Raw genomic sequence first — 16,741 nt, 5'->3', positions numbered from 1 at the left:
CTTTTGTCGTTTGTAGAGCCAAGCCATGAGAGGTGCTTGTCCACAATGGCTTGTCAAGCCTTGCACAAACATTGAGTAAATTTTCATGTGGTTAATAAGGGTGTTTACAAACTATGGGCTTGCCCACGAAAAAGGTTGTAGGCAAGCACCTTTTTGATAAATAATTGCCGGGCGACAATACCCTTTATAGACTGCGAGCATGCCCACGAAAAAGGCATCTTGCAACAACTGAGAGCTGTGGACAGGCCATTCCGCTTGGAACTAGAACGGTGGTTGTTGGGCTCCGGTCAGCAAACACGTGCATGGGTGTAATCACAGTCTGTAAAGAAATGTCAGACGGACGGGTAATTGTGGTGATCTGATTGGCTGGGCAAAACTTTTGCGTGGGCTTCCACCCAAGTGTGTAAAGACCCTAAATCAATCTATTTCTAATCTCTGTGTGGCCAGCTGTGGCCTGACATTTCCACGAGGGACGTCAAATCAATGTTTATTTTTATAACTTAAAGAAGCGGACGTCAGCATGGACGATGGGTCCGGCACGAAAAAGTGCAACATTGTTAGCGTGGCGTGAACAGGCCCTACCCGATAAATGTAAAATCAGAGAGATGCTCCCAGCAGCTTGTCGCCGCGCTACAAATAGCTCGCTCTACCGACTCCGAGCGACAAATCGGGAAGCATTTAATCTGGTGAACTCACACTGAATTTGTAACTACCGGCGGTGCTCACGAGTCACCAGCACCACTCGTGACATTTCAGCCGCACCCACACACACACGCACGCTCTCTCTCTCTCTCTCTCTCTCTCTCTCTCTCGCATCTCTTTAATCAGGAAGCCCGCCTAAACACACCTGCCCACATAAACACAGCTGCTCCTGCGTCCTCATCAGACCGACGCTCACCTACCGCAAACAGAAGACCAGTAGCGGTTCTGGTCTTCAAAGCCAAAGAGTGCACTCACTGCAGCTGTGCAGCGTAGTGCAGCATGAAATGAGAAACACTAACGACTTGAAGTGGACTCTGGAGGTGGCGGTCTGACATTGCACACGTTCTCTTTGCCAGGCTTTGCAGAGTGTGCACTTTCTCTTTCCTCTGTAGGTAGCCTTTGAATGACACGAAATTGACTAGCTTCATGAGTCTTTGCTATAACCTCCATGCCCATGGTTGATCCAACCTACCCAACCTTCCCAAGCTCGTACCCACCCTGTCAGTGACTCAGCCCTGCTGCCCAGCTCTCTGTGCAATACTGCAGCTGTCTCTGCTCACCTTGATTTGGCTCTTCCTGTCCTTCAAAACCTTGTATCTCTCATTCCCCTATGTCTGACAGACAACAGATTTCCGTGAAGCCTTTTGAAGCTGCATTTCCCTGAAGCTGTTTCAGAACGCTGTTACGGTTGGGGTTAAACCTCAGCCTCATCAGGGTGAGAGTTTTACAGCAGCGCAGGTTAGGGTTAGGTTTTTCAATGCTGCCTTGAAGCTGCATTTGTTTTCTGAATTCCCTTAACCAGAACGCTTTTAGGGTTAGCTCTAGCCACATTAGGGTAAGTGCTTCTCCAGTGTCAGATAGCAGGTATGGATGGCATGGAGCTCTCTGTCGGTCCGCACTACTCCGAACGCATGGGATACAACAGAGCAGAGCTCTCTGATGTCTCCAAAGCAGCAGCCAGGCATTTGGAGTCCAATTCTCTCAATATTAAAGGGGAGAATGAAGAGGAGGGGAAAGGCGACGCAGATGCCTTCACTGAACGCAGCATTCCCTTCTACAAGCTCTTCTCTTTTGCCGACAAGCTCGACTACTTCCTCATGGTGGTAGGGGCTCTTGGAGCTGCTGCACATGGTGCTGCCGTACCTGTCTTCTTCATTTTCTTCGGAAAGCTCATTGACTCCATGGGAAACTCGTTTGCAAGCCAAGAAGATGTGTCCCATGAAGTTGCCAAGGTCTCTATCATTCACTAGTTACATTGTCCGATGTTCACCTGCATTGCATCATGTATATGGGGATCCTAGTCCGACATTCACCTGTATTGCATCATGTAAATAGGGATCCTCCATTCCAGCATTGTGAGAACAGTAATGATGCTTTATCTTGCATTGATAGGCTATCCCCTTCAAAGCGTACAACAGATTGTAAAAGAAACTACATATATCAGAACCGTTAGTCTTGATGTTTCATCCTTGCATGGAAACTTCCTTTCTTGTAACTTGGCTTTTCTATGTGCTTCAAAAGAGCTACTAATAAGCTGCCTTCTTGAAGTGCAGTATTCACTGGATTTCGTTTACTTGAGTATTGCCGTAATGATTTCGGGTTGGCTTGGTGAGTGCTTACTGGTCCAAGCTGGCTGAAATGGTTAACTTTCTTGTCACAGCTAGTTCAGTTTGACAGTCTCCCACTTTGACTGTTTTGCAGAGGTTTCCTGCTGGATATACACTGGAGAAAGGCAGTCTGCAAGGATAAGGCTTAACTATCTCAAGGCGATGCTAAGCCAGGATGTGGGTTTCTTTGACACGGACACATCCACTGGAGAAATTGTTGTTGGTATTTCCAGCGACACTATACTGGTGCAGGAAGCCATTGGGGAAAAGGTATATGGATGAATCCCATGAGTTGCTGCTTTCATGTACACAGACGAGAGAGAGAGAGAGAGAGAGAGAGAGAGATTCTCTAGAGGTAGTCCATGTTGCCTCATAGCCACGCCTCCTAACATACTTGTCTCACCTCTAGAGGCTGATTTCCAACCACAACTTTGGGGGTTTTTTTTTTCCAAACTGGCCTTAGGCCCAAGATCCTCCTGTAGTTGCCATTTTTTCGCTGCCCACCAAAGGCGGTTCCGACGAGGAAGCACCATGTGGGGCTTTGAACCCAGGACCTCCTGGTCGTAGACAAACATCTCTACCACTTGAGCTATCACCTCATTGGCTCTCAACCATAACTTTGTACATGAGGCAATCAGTATCATATTTGGCTTGCTTTGTCTTTATCTCCCTTTTTTAAGACTTTGTTTTTTAGCCCATTTGTCTTGAGTGCCCAGCTGTCTTTCTCTTCTATGTTCACTTTGAATGGTGTGAGGTGTTTTAGCATTGCTCTCTTTTTGAGCATTGTCATACCCGCTGGTGCATGTTTGAGGTTCACCTCTCATGGGTGTTCTTCTCGGGCATCCATACCCACAAACTGTGTCTCCCATTGTCCCTATGAAAACTTTTGTAATTGTATCTTGTTGGTGATGCCTGATCTATAATTTCTTGTGTTGATAGGGGGTGAAAATTATGATCAGAGATGCACATCATGCCACTAGAAACCTGAAGTGTGCTGTAAGGGGTACCTTCTAGGTATCCTGAGCCCCAACTTTAAGCTTCTTAAGATCAAGAATTGATGGTGGAACGATAGCATGTCGACCCTAGAGCTTGCCGGACTCAGTGTGCAGTGGTGGTTGGATTTCTGGATTTTGGGTTCTGAGGTCTGGTGGTTATCACTCATTGCTTCATTATCCTTCAGTCTACTATGGAGTGTCTGAGACGTTTCAAAAATATCCTCTTATGGGGGTTCATAAAGGTATATTGGGAAGTCTTGGCATTGGTTTTTCACCCCAAAAGTGAAGTCCTCCATATCCGCTTCCTCCCTCCTTAAGTAGTTTGAAAGGAGGAGGTGATGAGTGTCCTTAAGTAAAATCCTGGAAGTCATGAATCGCTGTCGGAGTCTGAGAGGTGAGGAATGCCATGAGTAATATAAGAGGCATTGATTTGTTTTTAGCTTGAGTAGAAAGAGGCTCATGCATTCCTGGTTGGGGCTCTCAATGGAATGCGATGGAGGGACTGAAGCCCTCTGGAATAAGCTATAATATGTACTGTTGATCTCATAGTAGACAGGGCATGTGTCAGCATCTTGCCCCTCTGTCTATGGCAGATTGTGGAAGCGCTTTGTGGCTGTGGATCCCTGCAGCTGGCTCTGATTTGACCAACGGTAGTCCTCTAGCATAGATTTTGCACATACTCTGGTGCATGAACAAACCATCGTAGACAGTCTCCTTAAAATGGTCCTTGTGAAAATGCATTTTTGTTGGAAACCAAGGAGGCCCAATCGTTGTCTGGAAAAATATAAGGTTGGAGGATGCCCATCCAGATAATCCTGTTCAGGCTTCAGCTCTCATTTTTCTCTAGGTGGAGGTTGGGGGTATCAAAAGCTGTATCAGAAAGGGGATTGGACATTTGTCCTGCAGAAAGGCTCCTAGGGCCTTCAAAAAAATATAGTTTGTGCCATGCTTTGCATTTCTTGGAACATCTTACTCCTTTTGCCCTCGGCTTATATTAGCGAGAAAGTAAGGGTTGCACGGTTTGTAAGCCCTTTGCTCTGAATTAAGCGAGAAAGGCCCTCAAGCAGCGCTTTAAAGAAGACATGATCACCTGGAAGATAAAAATTCGGCAATGATCAAAGAAAATTTGCAATTTTTTGATTGCCTCACTCTAAAAGCGGATCTCAGCAAAGCTTCCATACCTCATCCTAGATGGGAGTGTTTATGGATGGTTATCTGCCAAATGTGATCTCTGAGGATTTTGTTCAGTTATTACTTCAGTAGTCCTTAGGGTGGTCTGGGGTACCAAAACAGTGGCAATGCATCTATAGGGAGGCGTTATGCATTCAGTTCTTGCCGCAGGAATGCTTCGGGTTGTTGCCTGGGTTACTGAAACAGTGGCAGCAGTGCATCTACAGAGAGGCAACGCATGCTGCCATATGCAGAAGGCTAGACTGGCATAAGAGACCAAAGTGGTACACAATGCATACAGTATGTAATTTGGAAATGGCTATATCTTCATCTAGAGCTATCACATGAAAGATGAAACTGAAAAGAAATGTGAGTGGAGGAGAATAAAATATCAATGGTGGATGCACGACCTAGGTGAATCTTGGCTAAATTTTCCTTGGTGTGATGTAAGCTTGACCTTTGTTAAAGTAACGGGAGTGCCGGAAAATCTGGTCTCTTTTTGGATGCATCACACCCAAATGACTCTATGCAGGTCTTGGCTGCATAATAGGTGCGGCTCTCCTATGCACTGGAAAGGTTGCAAGGTTTCTGGATACGCCATTTGTTCTCGCTCTCTCTCTCTCACACACACACACACAGAGAGAGAGAGAGAGAGAGAGAGAGAGAGAGAGAGAGAGAGAGAGAGAGAGAGCCAAAATGCTTTTTGGAAATGTGTAGACAGGAAACTATATTCATTACATGGCTCGCTTCTTTGCTGGGTTCGCAGTTGGTTTTTCCTCTGTCTGGCAGCTTAGTCTAGTCACCCTGTCTGTGGTGCCTTTGATTGCTATGGCTGGGGGTTTCTATGCCTACATCATGGTAGGACTTACTAACAAGAGTCAAGATGCATATGTCAAAGCTGGTGACATCACGGAGCAGGTTGGACCAATGCTTTGAATCGTCTGGCAATAATGCTGAAAAGTTATTTCATAAGTTTCTTTGAATGGCTTACATCAAGGAAATGTAACTTTTGGGGCAGGTAATGTCTCAAATCCGGACAGTTTATGCCTTTGGGGGCGAGAAGAAAGCTGTTAGCGCATACACCGATGCTCTTAAAGCTACTTTGGAGCTTGGCAAGAAAGGTGGTCTGGCAAAAGGCCTAGGTGTGGGCACAATGTATGGTTTGCTGTTCGGAGCTTGGGCTTTGCTTCTTTGGTTTTCGGGCAAGCTTGTACGAAGTGGAGTAACTAATGGTGGACAAGCATTCACAACCATTCTGAATGTCATCATAAGTGGCTTGTGAGATCACTTGTCCTCCAGCTGTTGTGTTGATATTGAAGAGAAGTGCAAACATGTGGTTGAGTGCTGTTTGGACCTTAGACATGCGTCTTTTGACATGTTTCTATGCAGATCCCTTGGCCAAGCAGCTCCTGATCTGACTGCGTTTGGCAAGGCAAAAGTGGCTGGATGCACCATAATGGAAATGATCAATAGAAAGCCAAGTATTGATCATAATGATGCAGTGGGCATGCAGATCTCCAAAGTTGAGGGTCACATTGAGTTGAAACACATATCCTTCAGCTACCCTTCTAGGCCACAGGTTCTTGTTTTCCAAGATTTTTGCATTGACATTCCAGCTGGAAAAGTGGTCGCAATAGTTGGCGGTAGTGGGTCCGGGAAAAGTACCGTGATCTCGTTGATTGAGCGGTTTTACGATCCAAACACAGGTATTAGAACCTTATGTTATAGCAGTTTATTTATAATGTCCGTTTTTCTCGTCTTTGTAAGCGTCTCATATTACTTCAGCATGCCTTAGGGGAAGTGCTTCTTGATGGACACAATATAAAGAGCTTGCAGCTGAGATGGTTAAGGGAGCAAATAGGTCTTGTCAATCAAGAGCCTGCTCTTTTTGCTACTAGTGTGAGGGAAAATATTCTCTACGGGAAGGATGATGCTACTTTAGAGGAAATCGTCCGTGCTGCCAACATCTCTGGTGCACATTTCTTCATTGACATGCTTCCAAAGCACTACGAAACTCAGGTTACATAAATACGCACTCGTATGCATACATACATACATACATACATACGTTACACGTACATACATTTCTGCGTTGACATGCTTCCAAACTGCTACAAAACTTAGGTTACATACATACAGAAATACATACATTCATGTATTTATGTATCTTCATGTACGCAGGTAGGGGAGAGGGGTGTGCAGTTGTCTGGGGGGCAGAAGCAACGGATAGCGATCGCTAGGGCTATGCTCAAGAACCCCTCTATTCTTCTTTTGGATGAAGCCACCAGCGCATTGGATGCTGAGTCGGAAAAGAGTGTTCAGGAAGCCCTCGATCGTGTCATGACGGGAAGGACCACTGTAATGGTCGCACATCGTCTATCGACAGTACGGAATGCTGATTTCATAGCAGTTGTACAGAATGGAAGGGTTGTGGAGTATGGCACACCCAGTGAACTGATAAAGAAAACCGACAACGGAGCATATGCCTCCCTTGTCAAGCTTCAGGACGCTGCGACAAGACAGACTACAGGGGGGGCATCGATCAACCGCCACAACAGGCAAGTCTGAAGCTTGAAAGCATTGAGATTGATAAAAAAGTATGGTATCACATGAGCGCACAAGAGAGATTTTTTAAATCATGTCTATTTACTCTCTTTCTTTATTGGAGGTGTTATTCGTCTTACAGGGGTGTGCGAAGGAGTGCAGTCCATGCACACGCACACATACATGTACAGGAGACATATATTTTTATTCCTCTCTGCTGGCACAATCAGAAAAGAGAATCGTTCTTTATAAGTTGTATGCTTGGATGCAGATGTTCTCGAGGTTCTCTCTCTCAACGAACTTTTAGTTTTCAATCAAGTGCTCCCTCAGAACAAGATTCCTCTGGTTTTCCGATGAAAGATTTAGGATCAGAGCAAGAGACTTCAAATCCCTCCTCTGGAAGCAAACCCACAATGAAGAGGTTGCTGCAGATGAACTTACAGGAATGGCCCTATGGACTTCTTGGTGCCTTTGGTGCAATCACTGCTGGTGCTGAAACTCCACTGTTTGCACTTGCAATAACTCAGAGTCTAGTAGCCTTTTACTCGCCGGATAAAAGCTACATGAAGCATGAAGTCAACAAAATTGCTATAATCTTTTGTGGGGCAGCGGTGGTAACAGTCTTCTTCTATTGGTGTGAGCATTATTTCTTCGGGATTGTTGGGGAACGCCTTACGATGCGAGTCAGAGAGAAGATGTTTTCAGGTAATGGGCACCATTTTTTGTGTAATGGGTGCCATTTCTCCCTTTCTATGCAAACTTGCTGTTACATGATATGAAAATGCTTAAGTTTCCCAAGAAAGATGTAAAAAAGCTACAAGTTTAAAGCAAAAGATATGGTTTTTGCAGCAATACTCAGAAATGAAGTTGGCTGGTTTGACAAAAATAACAGCAGCCTTCTGGCAGCGCGTCTATCTTCAGATGGCACTTTGGTGAAGGCAGCAATTGCGGACCGTATATCAACCTTGCTGCAAAACCTTGCCTTGATCATCACAGCTTTCATCATTGCATTTTTCCTGGAATGGCGAATTGCCCTGGTCATAGTTTCCACTTATCCAGCTCTTATTGGAGCACACACAAGTGAGGTTAGCCACTGGCCTGATTGTCAATTCTCTCACAGGGTTCTCTCACGTTAGCCAAAGCATCGATGTTCACTCTAACTTATGTTTTTCTGGCGGACAGAATCTCTTTCTGAAAGGGTTTGGTGGGGATCTGAGCAGTGCGTACTCGAGGTCCAACATGGTGGCTGGTGAAGCTGTCAGCAACATTCGCACTGTTGCAGCCTTCTGTGCTGAGAATAAAGTATTAGAGCTCTTCAGTAGAGAGCTGGAGCTACCCCAAAAACAAGCCTTTTTGCGAGGACAAATAGCAGGAGTTGGGTATGGTGTTGCCCAGTTTTGTATGTACAGCTCTTATGGTCTAGCGCTATGGTACGCATCAACCCTGATACAAAAGGGAGAGGTGGACTTTGGAAGGGTCATGAAATGCTTCATGGTGCTCATCCTTACAGCTTTTGGCATTGCAGAGACGCTTGCCTTGGCTCCTGATATAGTGAAAGGGTCACAAGCTCTAAGCTCTGTATTTGAAATACTAGACCGGAAAACTGAGATAAACCCAGATGATCCGGAAGGTGAGGATGTCAAAGAAATCCAAGGTGCAATAGAGCTCAAGCATATTGATTTTAGCTACCCCTCAAGACCCAGTGTCATGATATTCAAAGACTTCAACCTTCAAGTGCACCCGGGGCGCAGTCTTGCACTTGTTGGAGCAAGTGGCTCTGGAAAGAGCTCAGTCATTGGCCTGATCGCAAGGTTCTATGATCCACAAGCTGGGCATGTGTTGATAGATGGCAAAGACATAAAGAAGATGAAACTAAGGTCTCTGAGGCAACACATGGGTTTAGTCCAGCAAGAACCGGCTTTGTTTTCCACCTCAATTTACGATAATATTCAGTATGGCAGGGACAATGCAACAGAAGGAGAGATCATGGAGGCGGCTAAGGCAGCAAATGCATATGAATTTATATGTGGGCTGATGGCTGGATATGATACAGAGGTAGGTGAAAGAGGAGTGCAGCTATCTGGTGGTCAGAAGCAGAGGATAGCTATAGCAAGGGCAGTGCTGAGGAATCCAGCCATTTTGCTGCTGGATGAAGCTACCAGTGCATTGGATGCCGAGTCAGAAAAGTTGGTTCAAGAGGCAATAGATAAGCTGATGGTACATCGTACAACTGTCATCATTGCGCATCGCTTATCTACCATTAAAAATGCAAACAGGATTGCGGTCTTGCAAGATGGTAACATTGTGGAGCAAGGCACCCATCAAGAACTTCTTGCCAAATCTGGTGCATACTTCCAGCTGGTCAACTTGCAGCAGAAAAGTCTCTGAGAATTTCCTCTCTTCTTTTCACCGACCTCACTGTCAGTGGTGCCAGAGCAGGCAGTCAACGGTTGTATGCCCTATGTCTAACAAACAGGTTCCACAATGGTGTGTATATAGCAATACATTCTTTTCCTTGATATAACAGTGAAGTGTTAATATACAAGGGTATTGCTTTGGATTACAAATTGACCAACAGCTACAGTCTGCCATGGTAATGGTGTAGAAGGGCCATAAAGCAGGGGGTTTTAGTCACAGCTTTTGATATTTCAATTGGACTGCGGTGACTGGGATGCAGGAAATCTTAACAGCTAAGACAAGAATAATAATCAGTGCGCTGGTGCAAATCCACTCTGATAGCCTGTGCCGGAATTGTGATAATGCAGGCTTTTGATGGGCACCCCAAAAGCACATGATAGATTCTCAGCAATTTGTTGTTCCTATCACCTCCTGCATTTTGAATACAACTGCCAAGATTTATGCAACCTTTCCCTCTTCACAATCGGGTCTCTGTCAAAATAAGCTTTTACAGCATTGGTTTCAAGCGTCTCCTTTTTAATTTTGAGTAGTCACTGTTTCCCATTCCGCCCGAGAGGTTGTGGGTGAGGGATTTCATAGTTACCCAAGAATGGTAGTGTGGGCCAGAATGGAACCTGCCTTCCGTCTAGGATAAGCTCGTCTTATTTATCGGGGTTAATTACTCTAGATTTCTCTCTGGGGGCATTTGAATTAGTCAATTCTTTTTATTTCTTTTAGGTTTTAAAACCTCTACTCACCTTGTTTTTTTTTTCTTTTTCTAATTCTTGATTCTACACTTTATTTTTTTTAAGAGTTTCACGAACTCTCAGAAGTTTGGGTCTCTTCTTTATTCTCGACTTTTCTAAATTTAAGCTCTTTTCCATAAAATTCTACTAGTATCATTTAAACTCACATTTATCTCTAGTTTCTATGGGGATAATTTCAATTTGAGCAAGGGGATGATTTCAATTTGAGTAGGTATTCTCTCTAACGATGATTAAGCCGTTATTGGGAATGTGATCACGTTCACAAGGTCTCTTTCCACTATTTAAGTCATTAATGAGAACTAGTCCTTATTATTTTGCCACCTTCTCTGAGGTTCTTTGGATGAAATCTACGATATGTAGCTAGCTCTATACAACTAAAGTGTGTTTGGGGTACAGGAGAGAGCGGAGGGATGAACCCCATTTGAAGTGATCCATATTCAATGTATATTTCACATACCCCACATTCTTTTGCAATGATTCTTAGCTCATTCAATATCCTTCTCTAAGCCCCATTGCCATAACAAAAGTAGTGGTATATAAAGAAAAATTCATAAAAATCAGGGTAGGTTTCAATTGGGCTTCCTATTCATTGGGCATGTTTTACTCAATTTTTGGCACTACAGATTTCTCTTTTGGTGTGGACTATAGTACTACTATGATTATATGACAATTATATCAAATACACTACCATATTGATAACACTACCATTATAACATTACCTAAAGTGGTGTAATTGATATGAAATACACTACCATTATAACATTACCATTATTGATAACACTACCATTCCTAAATTGACATGGAATACACTACCATTCCTAGATTGATATACGGAATACACTACCATTATAACATTACCTAAATTGGTGTTACTATAATTGGAGATTGATTTGAGCTTAAGGTGGCGTGTTAAGAAAGCAAGCTCAACTCTTGGACATGCCAATTTGTAGGACACATTTGATTTACCAAGTTGATATCCACACATGGACAGGTGATATGCCCATGGTCATCATATATCAGATTACAGGACATGCAAGTCACATGGTGGTATTTCACCAGGATGACCATCACTTTAGTAGATTAGTTTACCTACTACTTCGGTTTGATACATTTAGGACTTATGCATGTTGAGGATAGTTCCAGATGGCCTAAACAGGATACTAATTTACATGGTGTTATCTAGCTACTGAATTTTTGAACCTTTTTTTTCTCATAAGACATATTGCTCTTTGAATCGCTTCCTCTGAATCACTCGTGTCTCATTAGACTTGGACATCTTTTTCTCTGGCATTATCTCTATCTTTGTGTACCAACATTTGTGTAATAACCTCATGGGATTGACATCCGGTACTTCACCTCCATGAGCTATAGCCTTTTGGAAACCATAATGTGCTTGCCAATGAGGTCGCTCCATGGCTTGTGTAGACCAAATCGCTAAACTTTCTTTGTTTGCAAAGTAAAGTAAGGACCACGAGCCTCTAGGATGTGCTACAATTGTAAGTAACATATCCAAAATTAGACTTTGAATGACATGAGTATTTTTTTTCAATTCTAACTTCAAGACAATTCTTGCCATAAAAATGTGTACGCTACTTGAAGTCTAAGCCTCTGTCATTGACTTCTAAAATGTAGTCACCACTTATGTTATCAATTGTGAATTGTAGTCACCTCTTCCTTAAATTCTTTGGCATTATCTTCTATAAAATTTGTGCCAATTTGTCAACTAAAATCCACATTTGTAATGATTAGGATGATTAGAGAAATGAAATCATGAAATAAAGCTATGCTCTAATTTATTTCCTGTTTTTTTTTCCGTGTCCTTCATCCATCCATCTGATTGTTGTCGAGCTAGGAAGTCACCATTTAGAGAGGAATTGCCTTGCCTTTACCTCTCCAAAACATGGTTTTAGAAGGTAAATTCCACTCACTCTTGACTTCTTTTCATCCTTCTTGATTTTCACTTGGTGTTAGTGCAGTCCTACCAGAAAAAGCTTGTTCAACTTTCTTACATGTTTCTTAAGCACATCGGAAGTAGGTTGTATTTTATAAGAAATACTCGTTCACGAATTTCTCAACCATTCTCACCTATGCATGCCACAAAGTATAAAAGTGTACCCTTGTCAAGGGTATGTCAAGGATAGGATCCCACATAGGGTCCACTTGCACCATTTTTTTCCAATGGCATATAAATTGAGCATAGGTTAGAGCATCATCTTTGCCTATCTCTATATTCCAATGTTTTTTTCCATCCTTGCCCTTCTTTCAAGAGTGCATACAATACGAGGAAGGGCACTCTACATTTGCTGCATATAATACAAGGAAGGGCACTCTACATTTGTTGCATACAATACACCAAACAAGCACTTCAAAGTGTTGAGATCACTAGCAAGATGCCATTCTACCTTAAAACCTTTAACATGTAAAACTTCCCCACCAAATGTTGCATGACATTTGGTATCGCTATCAAGGAAACGTTAAGTATCTCATGATCCTTCTTTGGCATCATGAACTTAGGTGAGCCATCGTATTTTATTCTCAGACTATACACTAAAATAATTTGGATGACTAAGCAAGATGTTAGGATCTAATGCCCTATTCATGAGCATCAAGATAACTCACTGTAACTTTTGGCCCTTCACAACCTCAAGCTTTAAGACAGATTTTAGCTTTCCTCACTCTCACAAACATGTAGATTTTTCCATTTTACCTTTGCTGCTTGTAACTCGCATACATCTAATACAAAGTTATTATTTACATGTAGGGTGAAGGGCACGTCTTTTAAACCAAACTTACATAAAGAGAAACCAGGGTCAACAAGTATAGATAGGGTTCCAATGCAAGGAAGATTTAGGCTAGAAAAAGGGTTGTATTCTCAAGTTCCAGTATCAGAAATTTTAAGGAAAGAAACAGAGTAGAGAAAACAAGTGTTTCCAATGTTAGCCCAACAATCAAGGCACTTGATCAAGGATTGTCCAAACTTGCTCACTCACAACAATTAGGGTTCATGATACCAAAAGCTGGCCATCTTTATCCAAAGTGGTTGGCCCCCATACCAAACTGGGACAACTAGAGGGGACACTTCCTTGCTGAGCTAGCTACCTCCAAAGTGATCCATTTGCCGACCAAATAGAAGAGAAAAGGGAAAAAAATTATGAAGCCATAAAGCATCAAGGCTAGAACAAACAATTCTTAGTGATTGAAGCTCCTACAAACTACCAAGATAAGATCTTTCATTCTTTTAATTGATTCAGGTGTAGCATTCATTCTTTTATATCACCAAGATGCTTGCGTAAGCTAGTCTTAGATTAAAAAATAGGGAAAGTGGAAATATTTTTTTCACTCATCATGAAACACACCCTATTTAGTTTCTCTTAGACGAAAACACCACTGAATGCAAATTTAGGATTCTACCCCTAGAATCTATGATTGCATTTTGGGAATGGATTGGCTTACCAAATATCAAGTTGACATCCACTATCATAAGAGCACCGTCTCTTTTCTTGATCTTCAAGGAAACAAGGTTCAAGGGATTGTAACCTTAGGGTCTCCTTCACTATTGGTAAAGGGCTACCAAATTACTAAAGGGACTTAGAAATAAACAAGCCATTTATGTTGTTAAGATGAATTCGTAGACAAGAAGCAAGAATCTAGGGAATCAGAGTGGTTAAGAGAATATATTGATGTGTTCCCATAAGAGTTGACTGAGATGCCTCCTATCAAATTTCTAAAGAGACTTAGAAAGAAAAAAGCCATTTGAGTGGTTAAGAGAATATGATGATGTGCTCCCATAAGAGTTGACTGAGATGCCTCCTATCTAAGAAATAGACCATGAAATAGAGCTAATTCTTGGAGCCCAGTGCCTACAGCCGCACAGGCCTACAAATGGTGGTTCCGAAAGCCATTGAGCTCAAGGACCAACTAAGATAGCTTCAAGAATAAGGATTCATTTGACCCAGTGTATCCTCTGGGATGCACCTCTGCTCTTTTTTAGAAGAAGAAAGACGGGACACTCAAGATGGGCATTGATAAGAGGGTTGAACTACTTGACCATCAAGAACAAGTATCCCATCCCTAGGATTGATGAACTCCTCGATAGATTATGTGATGCCTAAATCTTTACAAAGATCAAGGTATTACGGAGCATGCCTTGATCTTTACAAAGATCAAGGTATTACGGAGCATGATATAGCAAAGACAACATTCAATACTTGATATTGGGCATTATAAGTTCATAGTTACTAAGGATGGCATTTCTATAGACCCTATTAAACTCCAAGTAGTAATGGATTGGCCTAGAACCAAATAAGTGAATAAGTTAGGGGATTTATAGGGTTGACTAGGTGGTATCGGATGTTCATACCCCAATAGCTTCTCCACTAATAGCTTTGCTAAAAAAGAATATCCAATTTTAGTGGGAAACCTATACGTGCCAAAGTACTTTTGATAAACTAAAGATTGCCTTGGGTAACCAACCATGTTCTTAAGTTACCAAATTTTGGAAAACTTTTTGAAGTGGTTATTGACGCTAGTGGATTTGCCACCCATAAGTGGAGTTCTTATGCAAGAAGGACATGCAGTAGCATTCAAGTCTAGGAAGCTCAGGCCTCACGAGAAAAATGATGATGTTAATGATTCGGAGTTACTACCGGTAGTTTATGCCTTAAAATTATGGAGACACTATCTCCTAGGGAAATGGTTCAGTGATGATGACTGATTATAAAAGCTTAAAATGGATCTTTACTCAGGATGGTTTCAATAAATGCGCGAGAAGATGGATGTAGACTCTTCAAGAGTTTGACTTTGAGATCAAGTATATAGACTTAGGAAAGAGAAGGTGGTGGGGCAGATGCCCTTAAAAGTAAAATTTCCCTTCCTTTCCATCTCTATGGTCATCACACCAACCCATTGATAGGTGAAGTCCAAGAAAGGACTGGCCAAGATAACTTCTCAAAACCCATCATTGCTTTACTTAGGAAACTCCACGTGAGTTGAAGAAAGTTCACGGGTATCAGTTTGAGGAAGGATGTTGTTACGCTCCTATAAACAACGAAGGGAGGAGAGCTTTGGATCACCATTTAGACATAGAGGGAACGGGGATTAGGTTCCCCATTACTGAGTATATATGGTGGCCTGCCTGCCCACACATACCCGGCTGCCCAAGGTACTACGCCCAAGCCCCCTCTCCCCTGAACCCTGGCTTGCTACGTCGCCCATGCCTTGGCAGGCGGTCTTGAAGCCTGTTGAGCTCCCCATAGCCGCTACAGGCTATGTAACATTACTCTCCCCTTAAGAAGAGTTTTCGTATGTTAAAATGAACTTTAAAAAGTTCTTGGTAAGCATACTCAAGAACTCCCACGAGGACGCCTCATCCTCACACGATCTTTCCACTTAACAAGTGCCTCTTGTTGAGATGTCAAGCTCAACACGAGCTGACACTTATGATATGCGTGGGTGACTATTTTCGCCACTTACATCACTGGTGTGTTTGGCAGGATGCTGACATGATAGATCTTCACCAGTGATTCTATATCTAGACTACACCAGCTACTACTAGTCTACCACTGAGTTATGGCATACTTATCTTGCTAGCTCACTCACTTAGCGTGTTCACACTATGGACCACATGTACATAGTACTTTAGTACTTATGTTGTATTTCCCTTATCTCTTTGTAGAACCTTTTTATTGCAGCCTCTCATCTTCTGTGTTCTCTTCTAGGATTTGTGTGAGTGTGTGTGCTTGCAAGAGCTCAAGCTCTCTTCCTCCCCGCATCTTTTCATGGTATCAGAGCCCGATTCATGCTAAGAGGAGCGCAGCAAGCAAGACAAGCACATGAAGCAGTATGAGGATAAGAGCTTCACCTACTCTTGCCCTTTTACGTTAGCTACAACACCCTTGTCGTCGGGAGCTCTTCGAGAGGCACCGGTAAATGAACTCCAACTGAGGAGCTGTCTTCGTTGGGAGCAGAGCTGTAGGGAAACTATAGGGTCCTTTGGACAGACTTTGGGACAGAAAACGCGTTTTAGGTGCGTCTTGACCTCCGTTTTTTTGTTAGCAACAGGCGATCGTGTGCACTGTGGGTAAGTTTAGATTCTTTGCAGAATTCTCTTTTTGGAACTCCAAGAGGGCATTTGGTTGTGTAGACATTGTGTGTACCGCAAAGAGGTCTTACAGGTGGTATTGGGTGTATGTATGCAAATTGAGGTCACTGGTTGTGACAGTTTGGGTGTAGTGCAGTATCGCGCAGAGAATACAACAGTTTGTGCAGGTCAAACAAAAGTGTTGTTTTTGGTGAGTTTGTGTTTTAGACAAGATGTCAAATGATGGAATTAACCAGATTGTTACAGAGAAGCTTGACAAGAATAATTTCCATTCTTGGAGGTTTATATTAACAAGTTTTCTGACGGAAAAAGGCTACTGGGACTACATTGAAGGTGAACATGAGGAGGCACTAGAGATACCTGAGATTAATCCAACTACTGCAGATGTAAAAGAATACAAGGATTGGAATCAAGGAGCAAGGAAAGTCATGTATTGGCTTTCTATTAGCATATAGGACA

The 16,741-nt window shown here is 42.7% G+C and overlaps 2 protein-coding genes across 3 annotated transcripts in view; both read left to right on the top strand.

Moving 5' to 3' along the window:
- Positions 1 to 690, top strand: part of LOC147623512 (uncharacterized) — a 194,747-nt gene extending 194,057 nt beyond the window's left edge. The window contains exons 3-5 of the mRNA XM_086821782.1: positions 246 to 344; positions 448 to 485; positions 576 to 690. Coding sequence (XP_086677908.1) covers positions 246 to 344; positions 448 to 485; positions 576 to 690 — 252 coding nt within the window. The remainder of the gene's footprint in view (positions 1 to 245; positions 345 to 447; positions 486 to 575) is intronic.
- Positions 662 to 9,882, top strand: LOC147623511 (ABC transporter B family member 2-like). Of its 2 annotated transcripts, XM_086821696.1 has the most exons (11): positions 662 to 1,934; positions 2,256 to 2,310; positions 2,404 to 2,579; positions 5,192 to 5,392; positions 5,493 to 5,752; positions 5,864 to 6,180; positions 6,270 to 6,493; positions 6,656 to 7,032; positions 7,290 to 7,723; positions 7,868 to 8,103; positions 8,201 to 9,882. In XM_086821696.1, the coding sequence occupies exons 1-11, from the start codon at positions 1,569 to 1,571 to the stop codon at positions 9,404 to 9,406; spliced, it is 3,852 nt and encodes a 1,283-aa protein (XP_086677822.1). In that variant the 5' UTR covers positions 662 to 1,568; the 3' UTR covers positions 9,407 to 9,882. The 2 variants fall into 2 exon arrangements, with proteins under 2 accessions (XP_086677822.1, XP_086677823.1); XM_086821697.1 differs by lacking the exons at positions 662 to 1,934; positions 2,256 to 2,310 and having other exon boundaries at positions 2,443 to 2,579; positions 5,196 to 5,392.
- The last annotated feature ends 6,859 nt before the right edge of the window (positions 9,883 to 16,741 follow it).

This window comes from Cibotium barometz, chromosome 27 (assembly GCF_041138505.1).
Source record: "Cibotium barometz isolate CiBa-2024 chromosome 27, ASM4113850v1, whole genome shotgun sequence".
Classification (NCBI taxonomy): domain Eukaryota; kingdom Viridiplantae; phylum Streptophyta; class Polypodiopsida; order Cyatheales; family Cibotiaceae; genus Cibotium; species Cibotium barometz.
The sequence above is the reverse complement of the archived record's forward strand: the minus strand, read 5'-3'. Positions and strand labels throughout refer to the sequence as shown.